The 24294-nt window shown below is 45.5% G+C and overlaps 1 protein-coding gene across 2 annotated transcripts in view; it reads right to left on the reverse strand.

The window, feature by feature from the left end:
• Window positions 1-3860: 3860 nt before the first annotated feature.
• Window positions 3861-24294, reverse strand: part of adcy8 (adenylate cyclase 8 (brain)) — a 91429-nt gene continuing 70995 nt past the window's right edge. For both annotated transcript variants that reach the window (XM_040144482.1, XM_040144481.1), the window contains 9 exons: window positions 23823-24024; window positions 22310-22399; window positions 21154-21326; window positions 19320-19398; window positions 14470-14628; window positions 9338-9484; window positions 7281-7373; window positions 6529-6643; window positions 3861-5941 (listed from right to left, as the gene is read on the reverse strand). In XM_040144482.1, coding sequence (XP_040000416.1) covers window positions 5442-5941; window positions 6529-6643; window positions 7281-7373; window positions 9338-9484; window positions 14470-14628; window positions 19320-19398; window positions 21154-21326; window positions 22310-22399; window positions 23823-24024 — 1558 coding nt within the window. In that variant the 3' untranslated portion in view covers window positions 3861-5441. The remainder of the gene's footprint in view (window positions 5942-6528; window positions 6644-7280; window positions 7374-9337; window positions 9485-14469; window positions 14629-19319; window positions 19399-21153; window positions 21327-22309; window positions 22400-23822; window positions 24025-24294) is intronic.

A 24294-nucleotide genomic window follows, 5' to 3' on the forward strand; every position in this document is an offset into this window, starting at 1 on the left:
GATGTCTCTATTTGGGAGCCCCCGGCTGAGGCAGAGGGGGGCGAGTAGGAGGGAATTTAAAGCTGCGACGTGCAACTTTTCCGACAATTAAGTGAGAATAAATCCAATTCATTTGACAGTGAGGGGAACGAGTAGAATGAAAAAATACCGAGAAGTAGAAAGTGACATTGATGAAGGCAGCAACTAACGCTGCCCCCCCCTCAGCCATGGATACCGCCTGTACTAACTTGGACTAGGTAGTCTCGGTCGCCTGTCCTTATCCTCACCTCAGTAATAATGCATCTCAAAGTGCACTTTTGCAGAATTGTCCAGGTTCAGCGTTCGGTGTGATCAGCGGCTGCCATCGGACGTCTTTCTTGGGAGCGAGCACCGGACTTGGATTCGCCAGGCTCCGGTCCGCTGGATCCGGAAGAAGGCAGCCGTGCTCATGAAACGATAGATTATATTTCCAGACCTGTTTCTTTTGCTGAGCCAGATGACTGCCCACACAAATGTCTCAAAACAACGGGGGATTTGATGCTTCCAACTATGAGAAGCCAAAGAGTTGTGTTTCTTTAATTTGAGTTTAAATCTTCTTAATAATCTTACAGCCATTTCTTTTTTTTAACACTCTGGCATTTGTCTAGGTCCTGGGCCGTCCCACGACCCGCAAGCAGGGATGCTTCTCCGTGAGTTTTTGGTTTTCCGCTGACACCCTAGCGGTCGGAAATCCCTCGATGCCGGCTCAAAAGGTGTATTTCCCCGGTGGATCCGACCCGCAGCTGCGCAATCAGAGACCTCGAAAAGAGCAAAAGCGCGAGTTTATTCCGTGGTGTGTTGAAAAAATAAACCAATGTCTGGGTGTTTTCAGTTTCAGCACCGTGAGGAAAACACGTGTTTTCACGTGACCGAGCGGAAAACCTACTGACTTAATGACGCGTCCCTAGAGTTCCCATCGTGTCCAGACCAGTTTCCTCTTTCTCGTTTTGTCAGGAATTCTGAGCAAGTGATTGATTACTGATGTTTTTCTGCCCAAGTTCCTCACGTGTGACCGGCAATGAAGAGGTCAGAGGTCACAGGTCGATGGCAACAGGTGGGATGAATCATTCCCGCGGCCACAGGCAGACCAACCGGATTCATCCTCGGTGTCTGACTGCGGGAGACTGACAGGGCGTCTGCCGCCATCTAGTGGGTGTTTCCACGCACCGCACGAGGTTTGAGTTGCCCTCTTTTCCTTTTCTGTCAGGTTTCCCTCTCACAGCCTGACTCGAATCGGTGCAGCGGGGTTCGGTTCTCCTCCTTCAGGAGGGCTGCCGGAGGGAAAACCAGCTCCTGCAGAACGAGGTAAACCGTCGCCGGAAACGTTCAGACGATTTCTGGTTTATATTTAAAGCTGAGTGCTGCTGCGGCAGCGGTCACACAGGGAACAGTAAACTCTTAAAAAACACAGGCAACACACTCCACCAGAGTCCACCCAGTGATCTAAGCTAAAATAAGAACATTTCCCGTCTCCCATCCTTCTACTGGAGATGTCTGTTCTGCCGTTTGTTTTTGTGATGCTTCAAAAACCCTCTTTTTTTTTTTATTCACCGATGATTTATCGAAGCGACTTTTAGTGAAGTGAGCAGACTAGACTCAGAGAACCAGAAACAGAAGCCAGAACCCGAACCGGAGTTCACAGATCCTCATACGAGACAAACGTTCAGGTCTAATCTTCTGCTTTTCTGTATTCACTCTGAACTCCCCGTAGCCCTGTGACCACACCTGCGTCAACGAGTTCATTGAAAACAGCTTCCCTCTCTCTCGCCACCTGTTACCTTCTGATTGCTGCTTGTCTGACGGACTGAAACGACACCTCTGGGTTTCTCTGGCCACGGTGCCGTGCCTGAAACGTGACCCGCTGCATACATCCTGGTCACGGGTTCACCATTAGGCAGCTCTGACAGGCAGCTCGTCGGACGTCTCTTACACACCAAATATCCACTGGCTTTCCCCGCGTTCCAGTGTTTGAGCAGACGTCACGTTGTCCCTTCATTCCGATTGTATTGGAAGTGTCAAATATCCCATCAGTGGTTGGAAAGCTCTGACATCTTAATATTTTTATCCTCTACTATACTACGGAAAACCAGCTCGACTAACTTATTCAGATTTCAAACTAAATCAAAGAAGGTACATTACTGATTGTTCCTTTTAATCTATTTCTGTGCCTGAAGAAGTGTTAGATAAAGTATGTGGATTCAAGCTCCGGAGGGAGAACAGTAATAGCAGCACGTCTGAAGCTGAATGGTGCAGATGATCGGGTCCGGTACAGATCAACCGCCGGCTCGGTCAAAACCAAACCAGAGTCCAGATGGTTCTGGCTCATCCAGCCGGCGCCTGCTTTCTTTTTCCAGCTCCTCCGCTTCACGCTCGTCTGACTCTGACTCGTCTGTGATTCACCAAATCCTTTTTCAGGAAGAAGAAGAAGAGGACGGCAGACTTCTTCCTCTGCTGTGGAAATGAGAGCTGCCGCGTTTGCCTGCAGTCTATTATGTGGCCTTTATAGCTCGGTTGAATCTTGTCTCTATCAAAGTGAAGCTGAACTACAGCAACTGCATCAGCCCTCGCTGCCTTCAAATTTTTTAAAAATTAAACGTTTGACAATTAAACTAAAAATTTGACTCCGCTTACCATCCACTGCCGTCAGAAATGTGTAAAATGAAAAGCTGTATCTCGCAGCAAATCCGTGTTTTATTTAACATCCGTCTCACCTTTTAACGCTCTGAATGCCCCGGAATAGCGAGAGCTCGTGAGGACTCCAGAACCTCGACAAAGAGAAACGTTAGTCTAAGAGGTTATTGAAAACATATGCTTTTTTGTCTCCAGGTACCCTGAAGCCTTTTGTTTTAGCTCCTAATTAAATTAAATTTTGGAAATGCTCATACTCTTATTTACACCTGTAACAAAGCATCTTCTCATAGGAAAAGTTTGGCATTTTTAGAATTTAAAAAAAAATTAACTCCCAGTTAAAAAGGCCAAACCAAAACCTGTCTCTAAATGCTTTCTGCCTCTCTCTGACTCAGGCCATATTTATTCCCACTGAAGACGTGAATCTTTAGAAATGACTCACGATGCATAGCTTCACTTTTAAAAAAGGCTCGGAAATGTCCTAAAGCAGCTGGTCACTGTAGTTTCAACCAGACGTTATTCCAACAACAGGAAACAGTGCGTTTGTTGGGGACTATTTTTCGGCGGCGGATTAACACCCCTTGAAGAACTTTTTTTTGCTGACCTCTAGTGGTTGAACGTCTCACCTTGCTGCAGCGATGTACAGGTGTACTGCAGGTGCGCACGACATCACTGTTGGGTGACGTCACCCGGAAGGCGGCTTTAAATGCGCCTGTAAGTCGCTTTATCTTTGCTGCTGCAACGACGCAACAGCTGCCGCAATAATTGCCGATGCGTTTTTTTCTCACTCTTTCATTTACAGCATCCTTTGACTCATCATGCTCTTGCAGATCATCTGAATACTTTCCAACATCAAATGTGTGACCAAATAAAGACAACCAGACACATGGCTTATATAAAAAATTAGACCCCTTTTTATTGTGTTGTCATATATAAAAGAAATACAAAAAAGAAACATCGACACCAGGCGAAGGTCAGAGCGGGACAGGGTTTCTGGGACTTGGGCGGGGATGGGTCGGTGGCTGGGCGACATAAAAAGGGAAAGTGGAAACGACAGGAAGAACGTCAGACAGTCCGAGGGGATCGGTCGAACAGACATCGAACAGATGAGGGCGGACGAAAACAGAACACAGCTGTCCCGTCCACTCCCTCCCTCCCTCCTCCTCCTCCACCACCACCACCACCACCAGCTCCACCTCCTCCTTCAGGAACAAAGTGGAGTTTCAGATCTACAAACATTCGTCGAAAGCACAGCTGACTCAGGAGGCAGAAATAATCTCATTGGTTGAGTTAAACCCCGGTGGGAGGAGCCAGAGAAACTGCTTTTCGAAGCACGTTCTGGCGAACCGGCAAACCTGCAAAAGTGGGAAGAGGTGACGCAGGTGAAACTATGTGAGTCGGTCGTTCTTGCCTGATATTTATGATGTTGAAAGGTCAGCAGGCTAGTTCACTGGTTTAACCATAAAGCAACTGTTTGAGCTAGTAAGCTCAGCTAGGCTAAGCCACCAACTAACCCCATAGTGTCCGTTTAAAATGAGTATGTAGCGTGTTTTTCCAGGTATCTCGCCTTCACCACTTCGAGGTGCCCTGTGGAGTTTTCTTGTAAACACAGTCTCTGTTTACATTCGTTACGTGTATCCTTGAGGTCTAAGGAGCTTCTCCAGTGCGCTTCCTTCCTGGTAAAACATTTGCCAAACTGACTTTTCCTAAGTTTGAAACCTGCATGGTTTACAACCATGGACATCAGCCGCTAGTCTTCCTCTCCATTGCCTTTGCTGGTGCATTTCTGGGATTTCTGGTGTGTTACCGCCACTTGCAGACCGGGGAACAGTGTGAGACCATCGGCAGAAACAAGTGTCACGTCATCTGCGTCATGTGCGCACACAAAAACAAACAAAAAGGGGGCCCGCATGAAAACACCTTGCTCCATAGTGCTGATAGTGGACGAAGACTCCACAGGGTACCTTTAAGGCTGGAACATAATTCTCCGGTTTGCACGTTTGTCTTACTCCTGTTCAGATAAAGTTTTTAAGGCTCGGATTTTGAACCCACCTCGCGACAGGAATTGGATCAACTGATCTGCTCGTTTAACTCTCAGGGGCCCGGCTCACCAAATTTCCAACATGCAAAGTGCAATTTGCAGCATGAGATCATTTCCTCGCGTGCTAATTTTGATTTTGAGGTTTCATGAATCAAACAGAAGCGATACTCACGACCCACGTGTGAGCACGTGCGAGCCCTGTAGGACTCATAAATGACTCTGCAAATTTGCAAGTGACGCTGCGTGGACCTGCGGGGACGTGTATGTGTGTTTTTGGAGAACCACGATTGGGGTTGGAAGGGTTAAAAAGGTTTGCTGAAACCGAGTAACGGCTGTTACGGCCATTGTGCGCCAACGGGTAGCATCAAACGTATTTTATGCCTCTGTCAGTCAACACAAACCACTTTAACCTCATCCACACCTGTTACCATTTTTGTTTGGATTCAGGTTCTGGTACAGGGGGGTGATGTCCCAGCTACTAATCTTGCCTGCAAAGCTCTGATTGGTCAGTTGTTTTTCCAAATGAGAAAACAGCGCAACACAAGACCCACTTGACCCGCCAAAGCCGCCGCGATTCGCAAGGTTTCAGTACTGCAGAGCCAGAGCGGTTGCGACTACTGAAGAACTTTCATCGGCTTTTCTACTGTGACTGTATCCTAACATCACTGACTCAACAACAACTGGGATTATTTTCGCCCGAAGAGCATCTCTGCCGCTGAGAAATCTGCGTAGAACTGAAACTCCAATCTGCTTTTCAGGACAGCTCAGTCTTATCGGCTACTTCAGCGTGGTGCCCCCCCCCCACCTCGGAGCCACCGGGTGCTAACAACGTCCTCCGGTTGTAGTGGTGGTGGCCCTTCATGATGCCCGAGTTGTTGTTCTCGTTGAGGATCTGCTTTTGCTTTTGCCGGTTGAGAGACTGCACCAGGCCGAGCACCACGGCCGCCAGCGAGTACTGGCCGGTGATTTTGCGCGGCTGCAGGATGAGCGGGTTGGGCTGCACCCGGCCGAGCAAGAAGTGGGTTCGGATCTTGCCCTCCTGCTCGCTGATGCCCTTCACGTAGATCTCGCCGCGGTACTCGAAGGCGAAGCCGCGCTCCTTCAGGATCAGGTAGGTCTCCTCGGGCACCTGGATCTTGCCGCTCACACCCGTGCTGTCCATCCGGCTGGCCAGGTTCACCGTCTTCCCCCAGATGTCGTACTGCGGCTTCTTGGCGCCGATCACGCCCGCCACCACTGAGCCGTGAGCCATACCTTCCAAAGACAAAGAAGTGATCCGCTGTCACAACCGCATTCTGACACAGCGCCAGCGTATCACATTAAAGCAAAAATACAGTACCTTGCTCATTACAGCGTGACAAACTGGGTAACCACAAACTTCCACGTGTCATTAAAATCATCATTTCTGAAATGTTTTTTGAACGACACTGAGGAGATAAAACAGTTTGTGACAACAGCGAGAAACAATTGGTTGATTGATTGACAGGAAATCAACTATGTTATGCAATTTTCCAAGACAATTGCTAAACATCTGTTTCTCAGATGTAAGGATTTGCTGATTTTCTCTGTTTTGTCTAAATGTTCAGTGAATTATCTTTGGATTTTGACTGTTTCAGTAATAACAATAGTCACAAGTTGCAGCCTCCACAGAAACATCCTACACCCTCCATCATTGGATTAAAAAAAGAAAGAGAATAAGTATTAAGATGGGGATACAAAAAAAGGAGGAAGAGGACAAAAGACAAAATGTGCTCAGTAGGACGAAAAGCAAAAACGTAAAGAATAAAAAGAAAAAATTAAAAAATGATGAATCTGTTCTCTGAATGACAAAGAGCTCTTACCAATCCTCAGCTCAAAGTTGTTGAAGGAGTGCTTGTTGATCTCCTGGATGCTCTCGTTGAGGGCGATGGCAAAGTCCGCCAACGCACACAGGTGACCCCATTTATCTTCACACTGCTGCGGAAGTCAGAGGAGGGGAGAAGGAGAGTCTGAGTCAGCTGGACGTCAGGACTAGTCGGAGGCCAGCGCGTCAGAGATGAAGGGGGAAAACTGCCACTTGGGGGGCGTGAGATGAACCGTGTTGACGTGTCGGACAAAACTGTATCCAACCGGTTCTCCGGTTCAACCGTTCTCACTGAGCTGGACATTTAAGGCACTGACCTATGATTACACGTGCATCTTAGGGACCTGACAAGTGTGCTCGTCTCCACTTCTAGTACTGCGCTGCATCTAGACTTATCGAGTCCTTTTCAGCTATTTTATCCACGAGTTTTGGTACAGTCATCTCTGTTCTACCAGCAAAGTTTGAGCTTAAGGTGGATTTAGGCTCTGCATCAGAGTGTGGAGGCTCTCTAACTACAAATAGGGCTGGGTAGTGAACCTAGGGAACTTCTGCCAACTGAAAGGTTTTGCAGCATCAAAAACTACCCAGGCACTATCAGCGTCTGTCTTCTGCCAGTATACTTTTTCCTTCCTTTTAGTTAGTTGTTTGTCTCCTGGATTATTTTGTGAGTGTGGCGCACGCAGGCTAAAAACCAATCGGTGGGTCGCCGATGGGACTGATACCAGTTTTAACGGCCCCAGAGGATCTCACCTGTTTTTCAGGCGACAGGCCGGAGACGGCCATGTAGGTGCTGCCGATTGTCTTGATCTTCTCGATGTCCTGGAAACGGTCCTCACCCAGCAACTGTGACAATTGTGTTAGAGAGAGAGTTTGAGCGTGGATATTAAGAGTGTAGTTTTCTGAACGAAAAAACAAAAAAAGCACAAAAACATTTCCTAAACAACATCAGATGACTACACAGATTGGGCTCAGGGATTCTGAAGACATCCACAATGAAATTCGTCCAACTGTTGACCTGTCTTCCATGTTATCCTGCCTTCTGCCACTCTGCTGTATAACTGAATGATCTTACACACTAGAGGAGACATAAAACTGTTAGTGAGGACCTAAGGAAGGGTCTAGCACTGAGCAATCCGGGGGAAATATCTAACTGCACTGTTTCTAACCAACGTTGGAATTACAGTTTAGATTGTGATTACTTCACAATTATCAGTTCAACTTCAGGCCTGTATGGACGACCTACATACGAAGTCTGTGACTAACTTAACTTACATAAGGTAGAATTTAAATTGTGACTCTTACCATTTGAAAAGTGCGCAGATTGAATTTGTGACTTTGTTATAAAAATGACTAGTTGCGCAGCCCTAAATCAAACAGCCCTTTAATCGGAGCTCCCACAAGCGCAGTCTTGGTGATGGAATGTCAAATGGACACGACTGCCCAACAAAACCGTGAGCTGTTAGACCACAACTGACTTTGATTTTCAGCTTTAAAAAAAAAGAAAAAAGAAAAAAAAATCGATTACCATATAGACACACAAACATTAGATAGGTAAATCTACTCCGTTAAATGTTTATGGTGTGTTTAAGTACACCACAACCAACCTCCTGCCTCCAACCAATGGTGAATTCTGCATGAAGGGAGAGCAAATTGTGGACTTGGCATGCGCATCAGGAGAGAACTCCGGGAACTAAGACAAGCGTGATCCTGCTTAAGTGACTGGCTGAAACAATAAGCGCCTTGCAACCGAAATAGATCGAAAAGATGCACAACACCTTGTTCTAACATCTTGTCTATTCTGAGCTACAGCAGCAGACTGTGAGACATGAGAGATGTTTCAACAGCAGATGCACATGAACTAGCGATTAGTTGCTTTTTCGTCTAGTTGTACTTTATTTCTATGATTATAAAATCGGTAATTCTTTGCGCCAGTTTCCGAAATCAGCTTTCCAGGTCACTTTTAACGTGCAAAATTTCAGTTGAACAAATGTGATAAATGCAGGCCGGGCTGTTTCCCAGAGACGTGGAACCTCGGGCCTGGCTTACATTAGTCGCATGTGTTAAATCTAGATTTCTAAGACAAAGTCTACGTGGCTGGCGGTTTGTGTAGATGTGGAGAAAGTGAGTTATCCACGGCTGAACAGCTTCTCCCAAACAAGGAAAGCTGCACTAAACTATGCAGCGACGAAGTGACTCCACCACTTGGACTGACAGACTATGAGGAACCGACCTGCATCCAAGTAAACTCCCAGGTTATTTACGGTGTACTTTGCTGCCTTGTAATTGAACTGTTTTCGAAACTGCGTACGAGCTGGCAGAGATTCTTACCACAGCCGTTCTGCTGCTGTGGCTCATTCGTGGGGATTTTTCTATTTCAGTTGGCTCTGAACTCCTTTTCTCTCATTAGAAAATCTGTGAGAAAATTTCTGATACAGAAATTCAAACTATCGCAAAGCTTGAAAAATTCCTCTGTAGCCCCCAAGGGAAATCAGTGCCGGAGGAAAGCTCATGTCTGGATTCATCTCGGCAGTGTACTTTAGGAAAAAAACCTCAAAATATTTTGCATATGTAATGTTTAGTCCCCGTGGTGGTTCTTTTCTATCAGAAGGGAATGCCTCGTGAAAACTTGCAGATGTGAGCTCTCCTGTTGTTTCTACCTCTGCATTAATCAGGTCTGAAGTGTTCTGGGAAATAAGATGGAGGTTTTAATCAAAAAAGGAGGATTCTGGCGTTGGAGACGGTCGCCCCGCTTGTTTAAAAGTTGGGCTGAAGTAGTAGTGGGTGGACTTCAAAGTCCGCGGCCTCACCTCGTCAAAGTCGGCAATAATTTCGTTGAGGAGCCTCAGGCACTCGACCCCCTGGTTATTCATCTCGGTCTGGGAGTAGAAGTCGGCGAAGCCCGGGATGGAGGCGAACATCACACCCACGGCGTCGTAGGACTGCGAGTACAGCTCCTGCGGGGGACAGACATCATAGAGCTAAAACGCCCACGGTCATGTTTTCCTCCATGACACTGAAAAACGAATGAAAAGAAACCTGTCACGTTTCTTTGTCTTTGTAGTGTAAATGTTCATGTGTAGATGAGGAAACCAATTGTGAAAGGTGATTTTTTTTGTCAACTGATTTCTAAGGTGATGAGTTTTTTTCAGATAGATCAGACCATCAGTTGATTCTGCCCCAGGCCGGTAATGTTCCCTGACACTGCAGACGCTTCCTCCAGAGTCCAGATCATATTGGATCTGGAACAAAAAAGAACTGGGACATTCTCCTTGATCTCCACCAGTCTGAGGAACAAGACAAATAAAGGGAGAAACAAAGTCGTGCTACTGCAGAGAGTTTGGAATTGTGACTTGGAGACGGACGATACGCGACCACGAGTTGCAGGAGGAGCTGGGGAATCGAACCGCCGACACTGTGATTAGTGGACGAGCCGCTCGTACTAACGACAGAACATGTTTCAGCTCTACAGAGAGTTGAAGTGTTTTTTAGCTCACTGTGTTGAATTTAAGTTGCGTGAATAACTTGGTCTTATGCAGGTAGAGGCCATGTGTAAAATGCAGCGGCCCAACGCCCTGCGGGTGTTTGTTCCAGCTTACGTTCTCTTCAGTCTGTGCGACTCGACAGTCGCAGACCGCGTTTGACCGCTGCTTATGTGATCGTACCTTGGGCCCTTGTGGGTCTCTCTGCACATCACTTTGCATCGTCCTGTGATTAGTTTGAGTTCAACTTGGGCGAATGTGTGAGACCAGAGCTTAGAGTCTGTTTTGAAGGCTTTGACATAAATGACTGCATCCGCACCGAGAACTGAGGGTCGAGGGCTCTGTGCCTTGCTTCAACATTGCCGTGACACCCAAGCACACGATGCCCCGCAGTGGTTGATGCTGTATGTGGCAGCAGGTGAGGCCGCAGCTGCACCACACCGCATGCTCCACCGGGGGGCAGTGTTGACGCACGACCGAGCGGCGCAGCGGGCCGGCCGACATGAAACAGCATGTCCTCGCGTACGGATGCCACATGCAGTAATTAATCATATCGTTAGGGGAATATTTTAATAATAGGCTGGTAAACATCATGTCCAGCCAGAGTTCAACATTTAGACTAAATAAATCAGGAGACGTCAGCCTTCTCTCTCTCCCTCTCTCTCCTGCTCCCTCTCTGCATTCTGCTTGACGTTTTAATGTAATTACGTACTCATGAAAATAAGCCTCTGACTTTACTGTGACATCCTCAATGATATTTTACACGCTAAATGAGCCCAGTCAAAGGTCAAAGCTTCAGAGTGAAAGTTGGTAAAAGTCCAACTAATTTAATTTCACTGGAAGATCCTTTCGGGCCTTTTTTTCCGGGGGGGGGGGGTTCATCCTGCAAGTGAAGCCTCTCTATCAAACTCCTACACTAGACAGTCAGATGGATACAGGTGGGGGACAAATGAAAGCAAGACCCAGCATCAAGCGTGTCCGGGCCACACCTACACAGGCCTCTCTGGGCCGAACACACACAGGCGCCGCTCGATGCTCTTTCATACTTGTACGTACAACTCGTGTAACTTCCACCCGTTGTTTTCGTCTCTGTTTCGGACCTGCGTCACGACAGGAGTTGAAAGTTTGAGTCTAAATTTTAAAGATGAAAGATCTTTGGTGTCAGGCCGACGCTCAACGTCAAAAACACATTTGAGGGAGTTAAAGTCAGGTCGACGCATCTCTGAAACTGTACAGCACAATTCTACAAGACCTGTCTGATGCCTGCAACAACCGGCGCAGTATAGCTCAGCACAAACCTCTTTTTCTGCTTTTAACCATCTTACTCATTTAAATCTGAGACACTGACCTTGTCACACAGCACAGGGCAAAGCGGAAGCTGTAGCCGAGAACACAGGGACTAAAACACTGCACCGAAACCTCTGTCGAAAAAGCTGCCCGGAATAAGAGCTTCAATCAAAAAAATACCTAAAAATGAAAATGTCGACAGAAATGACACTCAGCCTTCTGTCACCCGATTAATTCCAAAGATCATCAACACCTCTTCAGGGGTGTAGGAGCCTATTAATAAGCCGGTGCTCCGGTATCTAAATCACGGAACAATAAACAGCTTGATTAATAATGTAATGAGTGATTAGGACCCAACCTATCCTAATTGATGCATTTTTAATCATGTCCTTTTTAATTAGGAACAGGCAGGGGAGCAGAATGATATCAGCTCTCCTCTCCTGGCATTCATAATTCATCGGCCGCTTGCCTTTTGATCAGGAGGCAACGGGAGATTGACGGAGGCGATAATGGAGCCCGGCGAGGACGGACGAGGACAATACGGCGATTTGACTCCGGCGTGTGACAACTGTCCTCTCTGCCGACCGATACCATCGGTCATTAACCAGTTGGTAAATGAGGAGAACGGCGCGAGTAAAGAGAGAAAAAGTTTTCTTATCATGTTTTTTGTCCTGCATTTAACAGAAAAGGCTAAAATATTTGACTTCAGTTTTTGTCTTTAACGGATATTTAAATAGACTCACCCCAAAGTCATCTCATCTTTTATCTTAATTGCAGGCTGCTCATTACAGGCTAACGGCGAAGTTATCAGCCATTTCTTTGATGACCGAGTTTTCACACTTTTAAGGGGTAATTTATCTAATAAATCTCATTCAAACCGATGATTTTCACATCGTCGGCCGGTTTCTCTACTTCGGTCCAAACTGAAGTATCTCATTCATGGTTCACAGAGGATGAAGCCTGATGAGTTTGTCTTTCCCTCTTTTGCCATCATCAGGTCATTCTGACTTTGTCCAAGACTTTGGTTTATGGCCAAATACCTGCAAAAACTTCCCATCAGCCTCAGCTGTACACTGAGATGGTGAACATGGTAAACACACCTGATAAACGTCAGCATGCTAACATCGGCGCCGAGAGCATGGTAGCATGCCGACGTTAGCATTTAGCTGAAAGCCCCGCTGAGCCCGAGCACAGCCTCACAGCGCCGCTACGGCTCTAAACTCTCCGTCCATGGATTCCACCACCCCAACCTTCCGCACTCAGCACTCAGCATACATTGTGAGATACGGAGTCATCCAATATTAGCATGACACCTGGGGTACCAGGGTGCAGGCTCATAGGATGCCCTCTATCCAATAGGTCAGTTCATCAAATCGCTGCAGTCGACGCCGCCCCCGTCAACTGTACACGCAGTTGCTGTGAAGTGGAAATGTTTAGGAGTAACGAGAGCTCAGCTGCAAAGCGATAAGCCACACAAGCTCCCGGGGCGGGAAAAATCAAGCGTCCTCAGCGGCAACTCTCAGAAGCGCCGGACTTCCTCAGGAAGCGACGTCGGCACAAACCCGTGGGTTGCGACGGCCAAGCAGTGGCACACAATCCTCAGATTAACGCGGGCATCGCGAGATCTCACACTAACTGCCACTGGACTCTGCATTAGAAGAACGCGTCCGGCCTTATCACCCAACATCAGAGCGGGACCTCAGCTATGCTCTTGTGGTTGACTGGGAGCAAATCCACTTAGCTAGGTTGTAACGTTTAAGTGTCCGCACACTTCTAGCTAATGGGTGTATGTCGTATTAATCGAAACAAGCTTGAGAAAAGCGCATTCAAAGATCTAAGGTAGAGTGTTATGATTTGGAAAACAGGGTCAGCAGTGGTGGGAAGTTCATTTAATGTACAGTAAATGCACAAACATGCTCCAGCTCTGCAGAAGACCCATCGGGATTTAGCGTGCGCGTTCCCATTTCAGACTTTTAACGCCTGCAGAACAGCTGTATTCACCGGAAATTAAAAGAAGAAAAGGAGAAGGGCAGAAGAGATAAGGTGAACAAAAGGAGAAACTTCGTAAAGTCTGACTCTCTGGAGAGTTCGGGGAGCTGAGTCACCGCCGCGACGGGGAGACAAATCAATGTGTTCTCTGCTGCTGACTGACAACATGTTATTAAAATCAAATCAAATGCATGCGAGGAAGAAAAAAGAGCTCCCCAGCTCTACAAAAAGGTTTCCGGCCGAATGAACCGCCCCGCCAGCTCTCTCTCTCTCTCCCAGTCCCCCTCTCTCTCTATACAGTGGTTTGAAAAGCAATAACAGAGCCTTTTCTCTTCCGCGCGGCCTGGAACAGAGAGGCTCGGGCCACGAATTGCAGCGAACGCAGACGACTCTTCAGTGAAAAGTGAGGTGACGCGTGCAGATGTGTGAGAGGAGGTGGTGCCCGGTTAAAAACAATGGCAAATGGTAAATGTTTTACCCAACCTGCACGCTGTTCAACATCCATCACAGTTTACAGGCCAGCTTCTTGTTTCAACTTTGACCAACTGACCGTGGTGCTAACACAACTGTTCGTCTGTGCAGGGAGGTATTATTACGGGCATTTCATGTCCATTTACTTTGGGTTTGACCTCCAAAATAAAGTGGTTTAGAGAGTCGGCTAAAACTTTGTGCAACTGGATAGTAACTGATGGAAAAAATGTACAAAGCTAAAAAAAAAAAAAAAAAAAGGCGCAACTTGTAATAAGATGGAATTTTCCTCAAGATCAGATCAATTTCCTGCCTTCTAGACTGGTTTGAGTGGATTCACCTGGGCTTGAAAATGAACTTTGTCTTTGTCAAATTAAAGTTCTTGTCCAAGGTGAACGCTGATGGAGACGCATTTGAAAAAACTTCCCTGTTCACCTGTGTATCGGAGGATCTGACCTTTGAAATTTGAGAATGAAATACCTGCTTATCAAGCGACGCTCGGGTTTGGGAATTAGCTTCACACCAACAAGATGAAGCTTTTATGGGACGTGGTTGTACGGTGACATTACTTTTATGTAAACAAACAGAGGAAGACAAGTAAATGTTTGCTGTGACTGACTATGTGTGTCCAGCAGGTTTCATGACTGCCTGGGGACACACAGTCAGACCGTCACTGCGACGGAAAACTCAAATGTGTGAGAGGATCCTGCGCAGACCTCGTTGTCCCGGTCCTTCTCCAGGAAGTGGCGGGCCACGTGGCTGGGCAGGATGTTCCTCAGCATGTTCTCGTTGTGTTCTCGCAGCTCCTTCATCTCGTTGATCTCCTCTTTGGCCTGGACGCGCCACAGGAAGTCCAGCCGGGCCGTGTACTCCAGCTGCAGACAGAAGAAACACAAAAAAAAAGACACAGAAGTTAGAGAAGCGGGTGCGGTGTAGGAACGTGTGCGTGCGAATGGGCGAGTGTGGGATGTAGCCTAAAGGTCGAGAAGACTAGAAAAGTGCTGTATAAGTGCAGGCCATTTACACCTACTCTGTTGACTCTAATAAGACTGTTCTTTCACAACATGTACTCATGGAGCCTGCAGCAGTTCAGCCAGGCACGGGAGTCAGTTCATAGCCGCACCCTCCAATCATGTATATCCACAACACATTTCTCCCAGTAGGTCCACACGAACATCTGGTGCTCATTCAGTCGGCTTACAGCGCTGAGCTCTCAGGCATCTAATTCCCTCCACCTGAACTGCATTTGTCTGTACCTTCATTTTGAATATTTTTAAACACGAGTTTGTTATCATGGGATGTTGTGCTGCATAGATAATTTTTCGCAGAGACAAACAACGAGGACAATTCAGAACTACTTTCCATTTTCTCCAAACATGTCTTGCTACTTCTCAAGCCTCTCATGACCCGAAAGTCCCCGCTCCCTTTTTGCTTCGCCGCTTTGTAAAAATTGCTTAACTGCTTAAAGAATTACCCAAAGATCAGGAGATAGTCTGTTGTTTATATCGTTTAGATGATGGAAAAGCCGAGCCGCGGTTCTGGAATGAAGGGCTAAATTAAGAAATCCGTTAAAGGTTGGATCAATTATGAAACCCGAGAGAGTGTGATCAATCTGAAGTGCAACACAAATTGCTTCTCTTAATGCAAAATTAATACAAAAGTCATTTGAATATATTAGAGCCAAACAAAAGCCGGTAGCATTTAGTTTGTGCTTGTAGGAGAGAGGAGTAAAAAAAAATCCCTGATATTTAAAATTAAAGTCGTGGGCAAGCAGATAAGCCTGTGAGGACTCAAGCGTCTCTCTCTGTTGATTGGTGGAAAAACAATTTTGTGATTAATCGTGGTATCAATTAGTCCCTTAATCATATGAACGAGTTATAAAACTTCCATTTCATTTTCTGTTGTCCTAATTAAGAATGCAAAGCCTGCGGGGCTGTTTTGCCGGTGAAATAACGGGTCGCTCAGTCGTTAACCACCGTGACCTCCCCAGTGCAGAGCTGGGTGACGCATTCGTACAAAATGGCTTCTATTAACCCCCAGAGAAGAGGAGCAAAAAGACTCCGTCCCTTGTCCCTGATGAACATGAACAGAATAATGTGTCGTCTGTCCGGACCTGACAGCCTTTGACCCGGCCAGGGTTCAAATATATGAGGATATCAAACAAAGAGTGAATTTAGAAAAAAATGGAAGTAGAAGTACCTCCAAATTGTGTCTCAAGTACAGTAAACATACTTAGTTACTTTCCATCACTGATTACACTTAGCTGACGGCTGAACTTACTGGTTACTTTGGACATTTCACATCTACCATGTATTTCAGACATTATGGGACATTTTGCAGCTGCAACCCTTCAACTGATCTGTGAAAATCCCCCAACACTGTGGATCGGGGTATTTTTTATTTCATTATTTCCAATCTGGATGATTGTATATAAAGCTCTGTACAGGAGTTACAACGTTATATTCATCATGTATTGAGTGGTTATCACGGTATCAGGTATGATGATTCTTTTCCTTGATTAAAATGTTCGATTTCGTCTAATGTCACTCCTGACATTAGATAACAACCTTGATTTATCTACTGGTCTTAAAATGATTTCATTGAAAAGTGGGGTGGCAAAAAAAAAAAAAAAAAGAATCCCTAATCATTTCAAAATAAGAGCCTTGTCTGCAGTCTTCTAATGAAACACTTTGTGTTCACTGTGCTTGGTAATGTAATTACTGGTGTCACAGGAAGCAGCGTTCGTGAAGAACAACTCCATCTGGCTTCTGTGTTCTGTTGCCATTAGTTTATAATGTAAAAGGCCTCCGACTTAGTTTCAACTGCTGCTTCTGGAGATGCAAAAATCCACTTCGTACGGCTGAAAATATATTAAAGTGTCAAAAACCTGCTTAATTCAATACAACAGTTTGTATCACTTACAGTTAAATATACAGGAACAGAGCTAAAGAGAAGCGACTTCCTCCCTGTGAGCCTACAACTGCACTGTGTTCATCTGTCTTTCTCTTTCCTTCCTTCACCAAAGATTCTCCCAGGCTCAGATAATAAGTTGTGCACTTGCAGCTTCAGCATAAAGTAAACTGGAAAATGTGGGTTTTGCGGGTTATTGTGAAGACATCATACAAAACACTCACACTTAACGAGCACTGAATGAGAGTGAGGTTCTTGCACTGAAAGAGGCTGTGAAGAAGAATAAAGGAGTGAAAGAGTCTCCTCCATCTTTCTGCCCTAATAGGCTCTTCTTCACAACACAATGAAATCACTTAAACGTCTCCTCTGGAGGAAGCTCGAACTAATGTTTTTCAGGCCCCGGGTGTTTTCTCAACAATGGACGACGGCGCTGTGAGTCAGCTACAAAGGACTGAAAAGCCCCGTTCACGACACAGAGAGTAAACGATGAAGCTGCCGTATTATTCCGGCGTTTAGTCTGGTGATGCACAGCGTTGCCTCCGTTTTGCATCATCGCTACATGCTTCTGTTGGATCGCTGCTCTAAGCGGCAAATGTAGTCCCGTGTCTCTTACAGGCAGCTGTAGTTCTCTGCAAAACGAGGGGGGACAAAGTCCTCTCCTCTCTAAAGGAGGAGACGACTTTTGCAAGTGTCTCACCTTGTTTTCATCTGACAGATCAATTCCCATTTATGTCCAATTTCTTGATGCTCCTCTTTGAGCAAATGTCTCCCACCTCAGTTCCACCCGAGCGACACCGGTTGGCCCAAAACTGTCTATTTTTCTGGCGCCAGTAGCTGCCAAAGCGGTAGCCACGAGCAAACGGAGGCACCAGCCCCTGCCTCACAGTTACAAGTCCAAAGACTTCAGTCATGGTTGATTTGGCAGTGCTGGAGGGGAGTGTTTTAGTAAAACATGGCTGAATATGACACACGTGTCCACCCCTGGGGTTGGCGAACAAACTGGTGTAGCCTCCGTTCACGATACAGCCAGAACAATGTGTTTAAACAGAAAGGGCTAAAGTCAGCGTTTGTCGTCTGACGCGATACCGAATTCACGATCCACCGATGTCTACACAGCGCTACAAGGACGCACGACCCGACTCTTCAGAGGGAGACCGCATGGCTCACCTGAATCTGGAGGAACCAGGCCTGAGGTGGGACACCGGCGAGTGGTTTACTCCAGCTTGGCTTTCAGAGCAACGTCTCTCTTCTTAAGGCTGGGACTCTCTTTTCCAGGCTGCACACTGACGAACTTGCACCGGGCTCGTTCAGAAACCAACGTACGTCTGTTTCTTTTGTACTCGTGGGGGATTTTTAGTATAATGCCCACGATCACACGTCTGACTGGAGCCTGAACCAAATCCGCTTGTTTGATGCTACACGTTGTTGAGATTTTTGGAGGTTTTCACGTCTGCTCATCTGCAACCTACAGTTTCCTAAAAAGCTGGAACTGTTCTTCTTCAGGCTAATAATTCATTACGCACAGGTGTGGTCTGCTCGTTTGTTTCTTTTATGCTTGAATGTACATACATGTCCACTAAGAAACAGCGTCAAGGAAAGGAATGAAGTCAATTTAACCCCAGTGACGGTGTAAGCCTGGCACATCCAACAATGAGCACTTCCCTGAAGAGAACGCTGGATCACATTTGGCACACTGGACCCCCCCGTCAGGAGCAAGCCCTCTCTTTTATATGCACCCTTTTCTCTTGGCCTGATGCATCCAACACAAACAGCCTTTCAGAGCGGTGACTGTTACACACCTCATGCTGTGAGCTGCCATTGTCTCCGCTCTTCCAAACAAGTGGCAGGATTGACCCGGGGAAAATCAATATGCCACTGGATGACTTCAAATGCGGCTGCTCGCCGCTTTCATGTGGCTACAAAGGACCCTCAATTACGACCTTCTCTCATCCGTCGCCGACCGTCGCCGAGCCGCTGAACCCCATGATCAAAGGTTGCCATAGAGAAAGCATGAAAGCTGCGTGGTGACACCAGCTTCCTTCAGGCTGCTGGCCCTGAATGCGTATTTATAATAGCGGCTCGTTCTCTGTATCCGACGAAGAGAGGTTTGTCTCCGTTTTGCTCGGTATCATTCAGGTCAGAAATCTGACAGGACGGTTTACTCTGGTATTTGTGTAACGCTGCTGAGGAATATTAAAGTGTTGGTTCCCGACCTTTTCTTGGTCTGTGACCTTTTAAAGTGCCGTCTGCTGGCGCCGCTTCGTCACAGCTGGCATATGTTTACAAGCAGTTCAACCAAAGAGCGATTTTTTTCTCTCACACTTTTTCCTTTGAATACATTAAAGAGGCCAGAAGAGGTAAAATTATCCAGCGTCATACTTTGTGTGTTGCAAAGACGTATTTTCTTCTTTCTTATTCCTTCATTTATCACTCAACTAGTCATTTAGGGGATTTTATCTCAAACACCCCATGTGAGGTTTTCAATGGTAATGCTAATGCTAACGGTAAAGCGTCTGGGGTTTTCTGATGGGGTTTCCGATGCGACACCTCTAGGGTTAAAGTCCGGTTAAGTTCAGGGGATCCTTTTCTGGATTGCCCGTGGAGATCAATCTTCCTCCACGGATTATGAGACTGTTGACACTGCTCTCGGTCTTACCTGCTGGCCGTGGTAAAACACTGCGAGGAGGAACATGGCCATCAGGAGCAACGATGTCTCTTTAGTCCCCAGGAAGTTTCTGTTGGAACAAGAAGAGAGGTGCGTACAGTACATCACTTTTTGAAATGACCTTAAGTACTTTGCTAAACTGCTGTTAATTTTCCTTAGAGCTTAATAAACAAGGACATGCTCTGTGATCTCAATTTACATGGTAACTGGTTTGAATTTTTATGTCCCCAAATAAACCAAAATTTGTCATTGAGACACTGATCTTTGAAGTCTTCTTGCAACAATTACAATACAGCTCATAAAATGCTTTACAGTACATGATTACACTGTTTGCGTTGCAAGGGTTTTGTATTTCCTGTATTTCCTTTAACATATTTTTAATGCTCTTAACACAATTTCAAATACACACATCAGATAATAGTGAGCCTTGTTTATGCAGCAGGAGTGGTACTTTATTTTCTACTTTGAAAACTTGTGAACACTTGAATCCATTTGAACTAGTCATGAATTCAGACTGGCCGCAGCCTCCGGGCTCCACGGAGGATGAAACTACAAACTTTTTAAAACCGTCTTTCAAGTCTACGGACAATGAGTGTTAACGCTTTGAAAATTCGGGTGGATTATGACTTCAAGATCGTCGTCTTGGAGGAATGCTTTCAGGAAGGAGGAGGACGTCATCTTCAGTCTGACATGCAGCGGCATTATCAACTTTATCTTTGTACCGAGAATACTCTAGAGCTGTAAATACTGAAAAATGTCCCAGTTGGTGGATTTGAAACGCTTGTTTCGGCACCCGACGGACCCCTACCAAGAAATATTCCATGAATTCGTCATAGAGGCCGCTCAGAAAACAAGCAAATATTCAAGAAGTACCAGAAAATTTGGGGCATTTTCTTTAGATTATTATATAAATGATCAACCTATTATCAATATGGATGCAGATAAATTTTCTGTCGGCCGACTAATCATTTCAGCTCTCGAGCAGTAGAGGAAATAAAATGTGTTAAATAAATCAAATTAATTCACTAATCATTTCACAGATTTCAGTGTGGAGATGAAACAAAGTCATGAAGCTGAGTCTCCACCTGAGGTCTCTTCATCTGGAGCTTTTCTCTCACTTCCCAGAAGGCTTTAAAGAAATGGCTCCCATCAGTTCCCTACGGAAACCTCTGCTTGAAGGCAGTATACTGCTTTTTTTTTTCCTGAACTCATCTTTGACGGTGAGATGCTCAGGATGCCTTCGTACACTGTCACTGGAAAGGTCACTGTACTGTAACCGAGAATGCCCGCAAGATGAGTTTTCTCACATTTACAACATTTACGTCCAGAAAAAAAAAAAAAGGTCAGTGTGGCTCTGTGATGTGCTTTTGAAGAGGAAGGTGTGAGGAAGCAGACAGAGAGATGAAGAGACATTCGCATGCCTCTCTTTACTAAAACTTATGCCATAAAAATGCTAGAAAATCCAAACAGATAATTTACTGTACATGGAGAGACTGTCAGTTTCGGACATATTTTGTTCTTGAGTTACTATTCTTACAAAAGTCGAGCTGTACAGACAGACTGATGGACCTCTGAAAGTTTTCGGATTATCAGAAAGCTGTAAAAATGCATCACTGTGCTTCTCTGAGAAACAGTCTGGAACTTGACTAAAGTTGGATTTAATTGGCTGCCACAGATATCGACGTTTTGAGAGTACAAAATAAACTCTGTAAACTTTAAATCAGATCAGATCTTCTTTTTATACCAACACCTAAACAAAATATGTGGACACCTGAGCATTACGCTCGCATGCGGTGGCTAAAACGTGCCATCCCGAAACACTCACTCCGTGTTGTGGTGGACGGTGTCGTAACGAACGAACAGCGAGGTGTAGAAAGCTTCGGTCAGCAGCGAGTAGATGGCGATCATCACCAGCAGCACCGCCAGCTTCAACACCGAGTTCAGCCGCAGGAACACCGCGCACGTCACCATGGCCAGGACCCCCGTGAACACGAAATACTGGGGAGGAGAGACAGACATGGTTTTATCGGGTCCATGCTCCACTTAAACAGGTTACTCCACAGTGCATTCAGATCGCCATGAAGTTCGGCTCAGACATTCTTCCTCCCCTCATCAACCGTAAAAACTTTTGTGATCCCCCGACTTTTATTCCAGCGCAGCCCTCAGTACTCTTTGTTTATCAATTTAGTTCATGACCAAATAGCTGCAGATCTGATGACATTGCCATCAGCCGCAGATGTGCTTTCTGTTTAGTTTCAATTAGCAAATGTTAGCACGCAAACACGCTAAACTAAGGTGAGCCTTCAACGTTATAACTGTTAGCATGTTGACGTTAGTATCTAGAGCGAAGTGTATGACGCTTTCAGTGTTTCTCCCATCACTGCATAAAGTGATTCTAGGGAAAGTTATAGAACATTTTAAAAGCTTAAAAACGTCAATTAAAAAAAAAACCCAACTGCTCAGCCTTCCTACCTGTACAATTTTTAAAGCAACTCCACTTAGAATAACCTTAGAGAACCAAACAAAATGGAAGGGAGCCATCTTTAAAAACAGAACTGTCAAAATTGGAGCAGCCGAGGCGGAGAGGTCCTGACTAGAATCGGTCAAAGCTCCCAAAAAAAACCCAACCCAACCCAACGGCATCTTTTTGTTAGAATCTCCTTGCGCCAAACATTACCCACATCCTTTAAAATCTAGGCCCCCAGTGTGTAACGCAGGCTCTCTGTTCATTGTTTGTCTCCAACCCAAAACTGAGAAGAATGTTACGACATCGCCAAAATGCCATCGATTAGCGGCGTATCGTGCCAGCAAAATAAGACAAGGGATATTTTCTCCGCTCTGCGTTCCGATGGCTCCATCAGTTGCCGACGCCAGCAGATGTCGAAGATGTTTAGTTCATCGCGTTTCCCGCCGTCGCGGAAGCGAAAAAGCGCAGCAGATGGACCTGACCGCAAAATTCAGACAGCTCATTCAGTCGGTACCTCTGGGTAGAAGCAGATGTCTGGGATGGAGGCGGACTCGTTGTACGTCTGGTTCCTGAAGGTGCTGGATTTGTCGAAGTCACACCACAGCTGTGAGAGACCAACAGGGGGGATTACTGTCTTTGTGCAACATACTAACAAAGTCACATTCATACTGAACGTATCTGCAAAATGTTGACTGAAATGTGCTTCATTTTTCCTAAAATGTTTCATGTTTCTCTGCTGAAAAAACTCTGATGTTTGTGTTTAAAACTGTCGTCTTGGTTACAGTCCGAACAGGATGTGTTTTGTTTCTCTGTTATTAACCAAATCCGTGATCTCTCCCTAACCCTAGCCAAAGCGCTTTTGAAGCTTAAATCTAACAACATGCGGGACCTAAACCCCCGATCTCCGGAGTCAAAGTCCTGGATTCCAGACAGACGCTGCTGGCTGGTCAGAGTTATTCACATTAATAGCTCAGAATGTATGTGGACAAATTAACAAATCATTTATATGAGCAAACAACCACTTGCAATGTTTGTTTTCCTCCAGTCTGAATTCGTTTACACAAACAAACCTCCACACATCAGCGTGAAGGTCCAAAGGTTTTTCTCTTTGACTCACTGATCTAGCGACTCAGCACATGAGGCCTCGGGTTTGTATGATGTGCTCTGCATGATGCAACTGTGCGACGCACGAGGCTTATTATCAGCAGGTTTCCTGTGCATCAGTTGAGTAATGACGTGTGAGCCGGTGACTTTCAGATCCTGAAGATCCTGAAGAACAGAGCTGACATGTCTGCTAGATTGGGGTCGATGAGGTAATGCTTTCAGGCGATAAAAAAACAAGGCTTTTGAATTAATGAATCTCGAAGTAATGAAAGAGGCTGCTGTTTAACCCTGCCTCAACCCTGACAAACTAATCACATAATCCTCATCGTCTTGAAGTTCAACTCTGACGTAATCCAATGTACAAATGTTCAAAACACACCACCTTCATATCCATTAAACGACTCTTCAAGGTCTGGTCCTGGTGTGATTTGACCTCTTTTATGTCTGGTGATAGTTGGAAGTTAGTTCTCGCGTCTTACAGATGTTTCTACTATTAAAGGTCTGGGCTGGTGAAATTTAAGGATGTCATCCGAATGTTTTGCATTTCAACATGAAATCGGCTGAAAATCTGGTGAAACTCTTTCTAACCTTTTTCCATCTCAGCACAGTTTCTCAACAAGTTTTATGTTACGTCTTTTTAAAGTTTTGTTTTATTTCAAGATTAAGTTTAGGCACCAAGTTTAAGATAAATATGATAAGAACAGGGTGCAATCATGTTATACAACGTGATAAAGTAAGGTAATGGTAATGAACCTTAAAGCAACGTAGGATATAAATATAATCTCTTGAGTTAACAGAAAGGTTGCAGTTTGTTGGCTCTGGACGATGCCATTTGGAAAACAGAGACAAAGCCAAGTCAGAGAACATAAACACTGACTCTATAAATATTCAGATTTAAACCTGGCACTGGATATCGAACTCACTATATTGATCATGGCTGCCAGGAAGTTGATCAGGATTGAGACGAAGATGATGACATTTCGCGCGGCGTAGGTCTCGTTGATCCAGCAGCAGGCTTTTCGCAGGACCAGAGGCAGACACTTGTAGTCCTCCGCTGTCGTAAGTAGGACCAGGCAGGAATGGAGGACGATGAGGACGGAGAACTGGACCACCATGGTTACCATCCTTGAGAAACACAATAAATGGCAAAACAACAACAACAATAATAAAGATACCATCAGCTGTGGGCTGATAGATAAAACTTTTCAGGACCGGACTTTCTCAACACATTAAAGCAGCACACAACAGGTTTCTACGTGTAACCGATAACTATGACATTAAAAGCTCAAAACTGTCTCTTCTGTCTCCTCCATTTCACCATCTGTCACACGCAGAATTTAACAGAAGCTTTGAATTCACTAAAGAGGGAAACTGGAGACCTTATCTCATAATTAT

This window comes from Xiphias gladius, chromosome 14, assembly GCF_016859285.1.
Source record: "Xiphias gladius isolate SHS-SW01 ecotype Sanya breed wild chromosome 14, ASM1685928v1, whole genome shotgun sequence".
NCBI lineage: Eukaryota > Metazoa > Chordata > Actinopteri > Istiophoriformes > Xiphiidae > Xiphias > Xiphias gladius.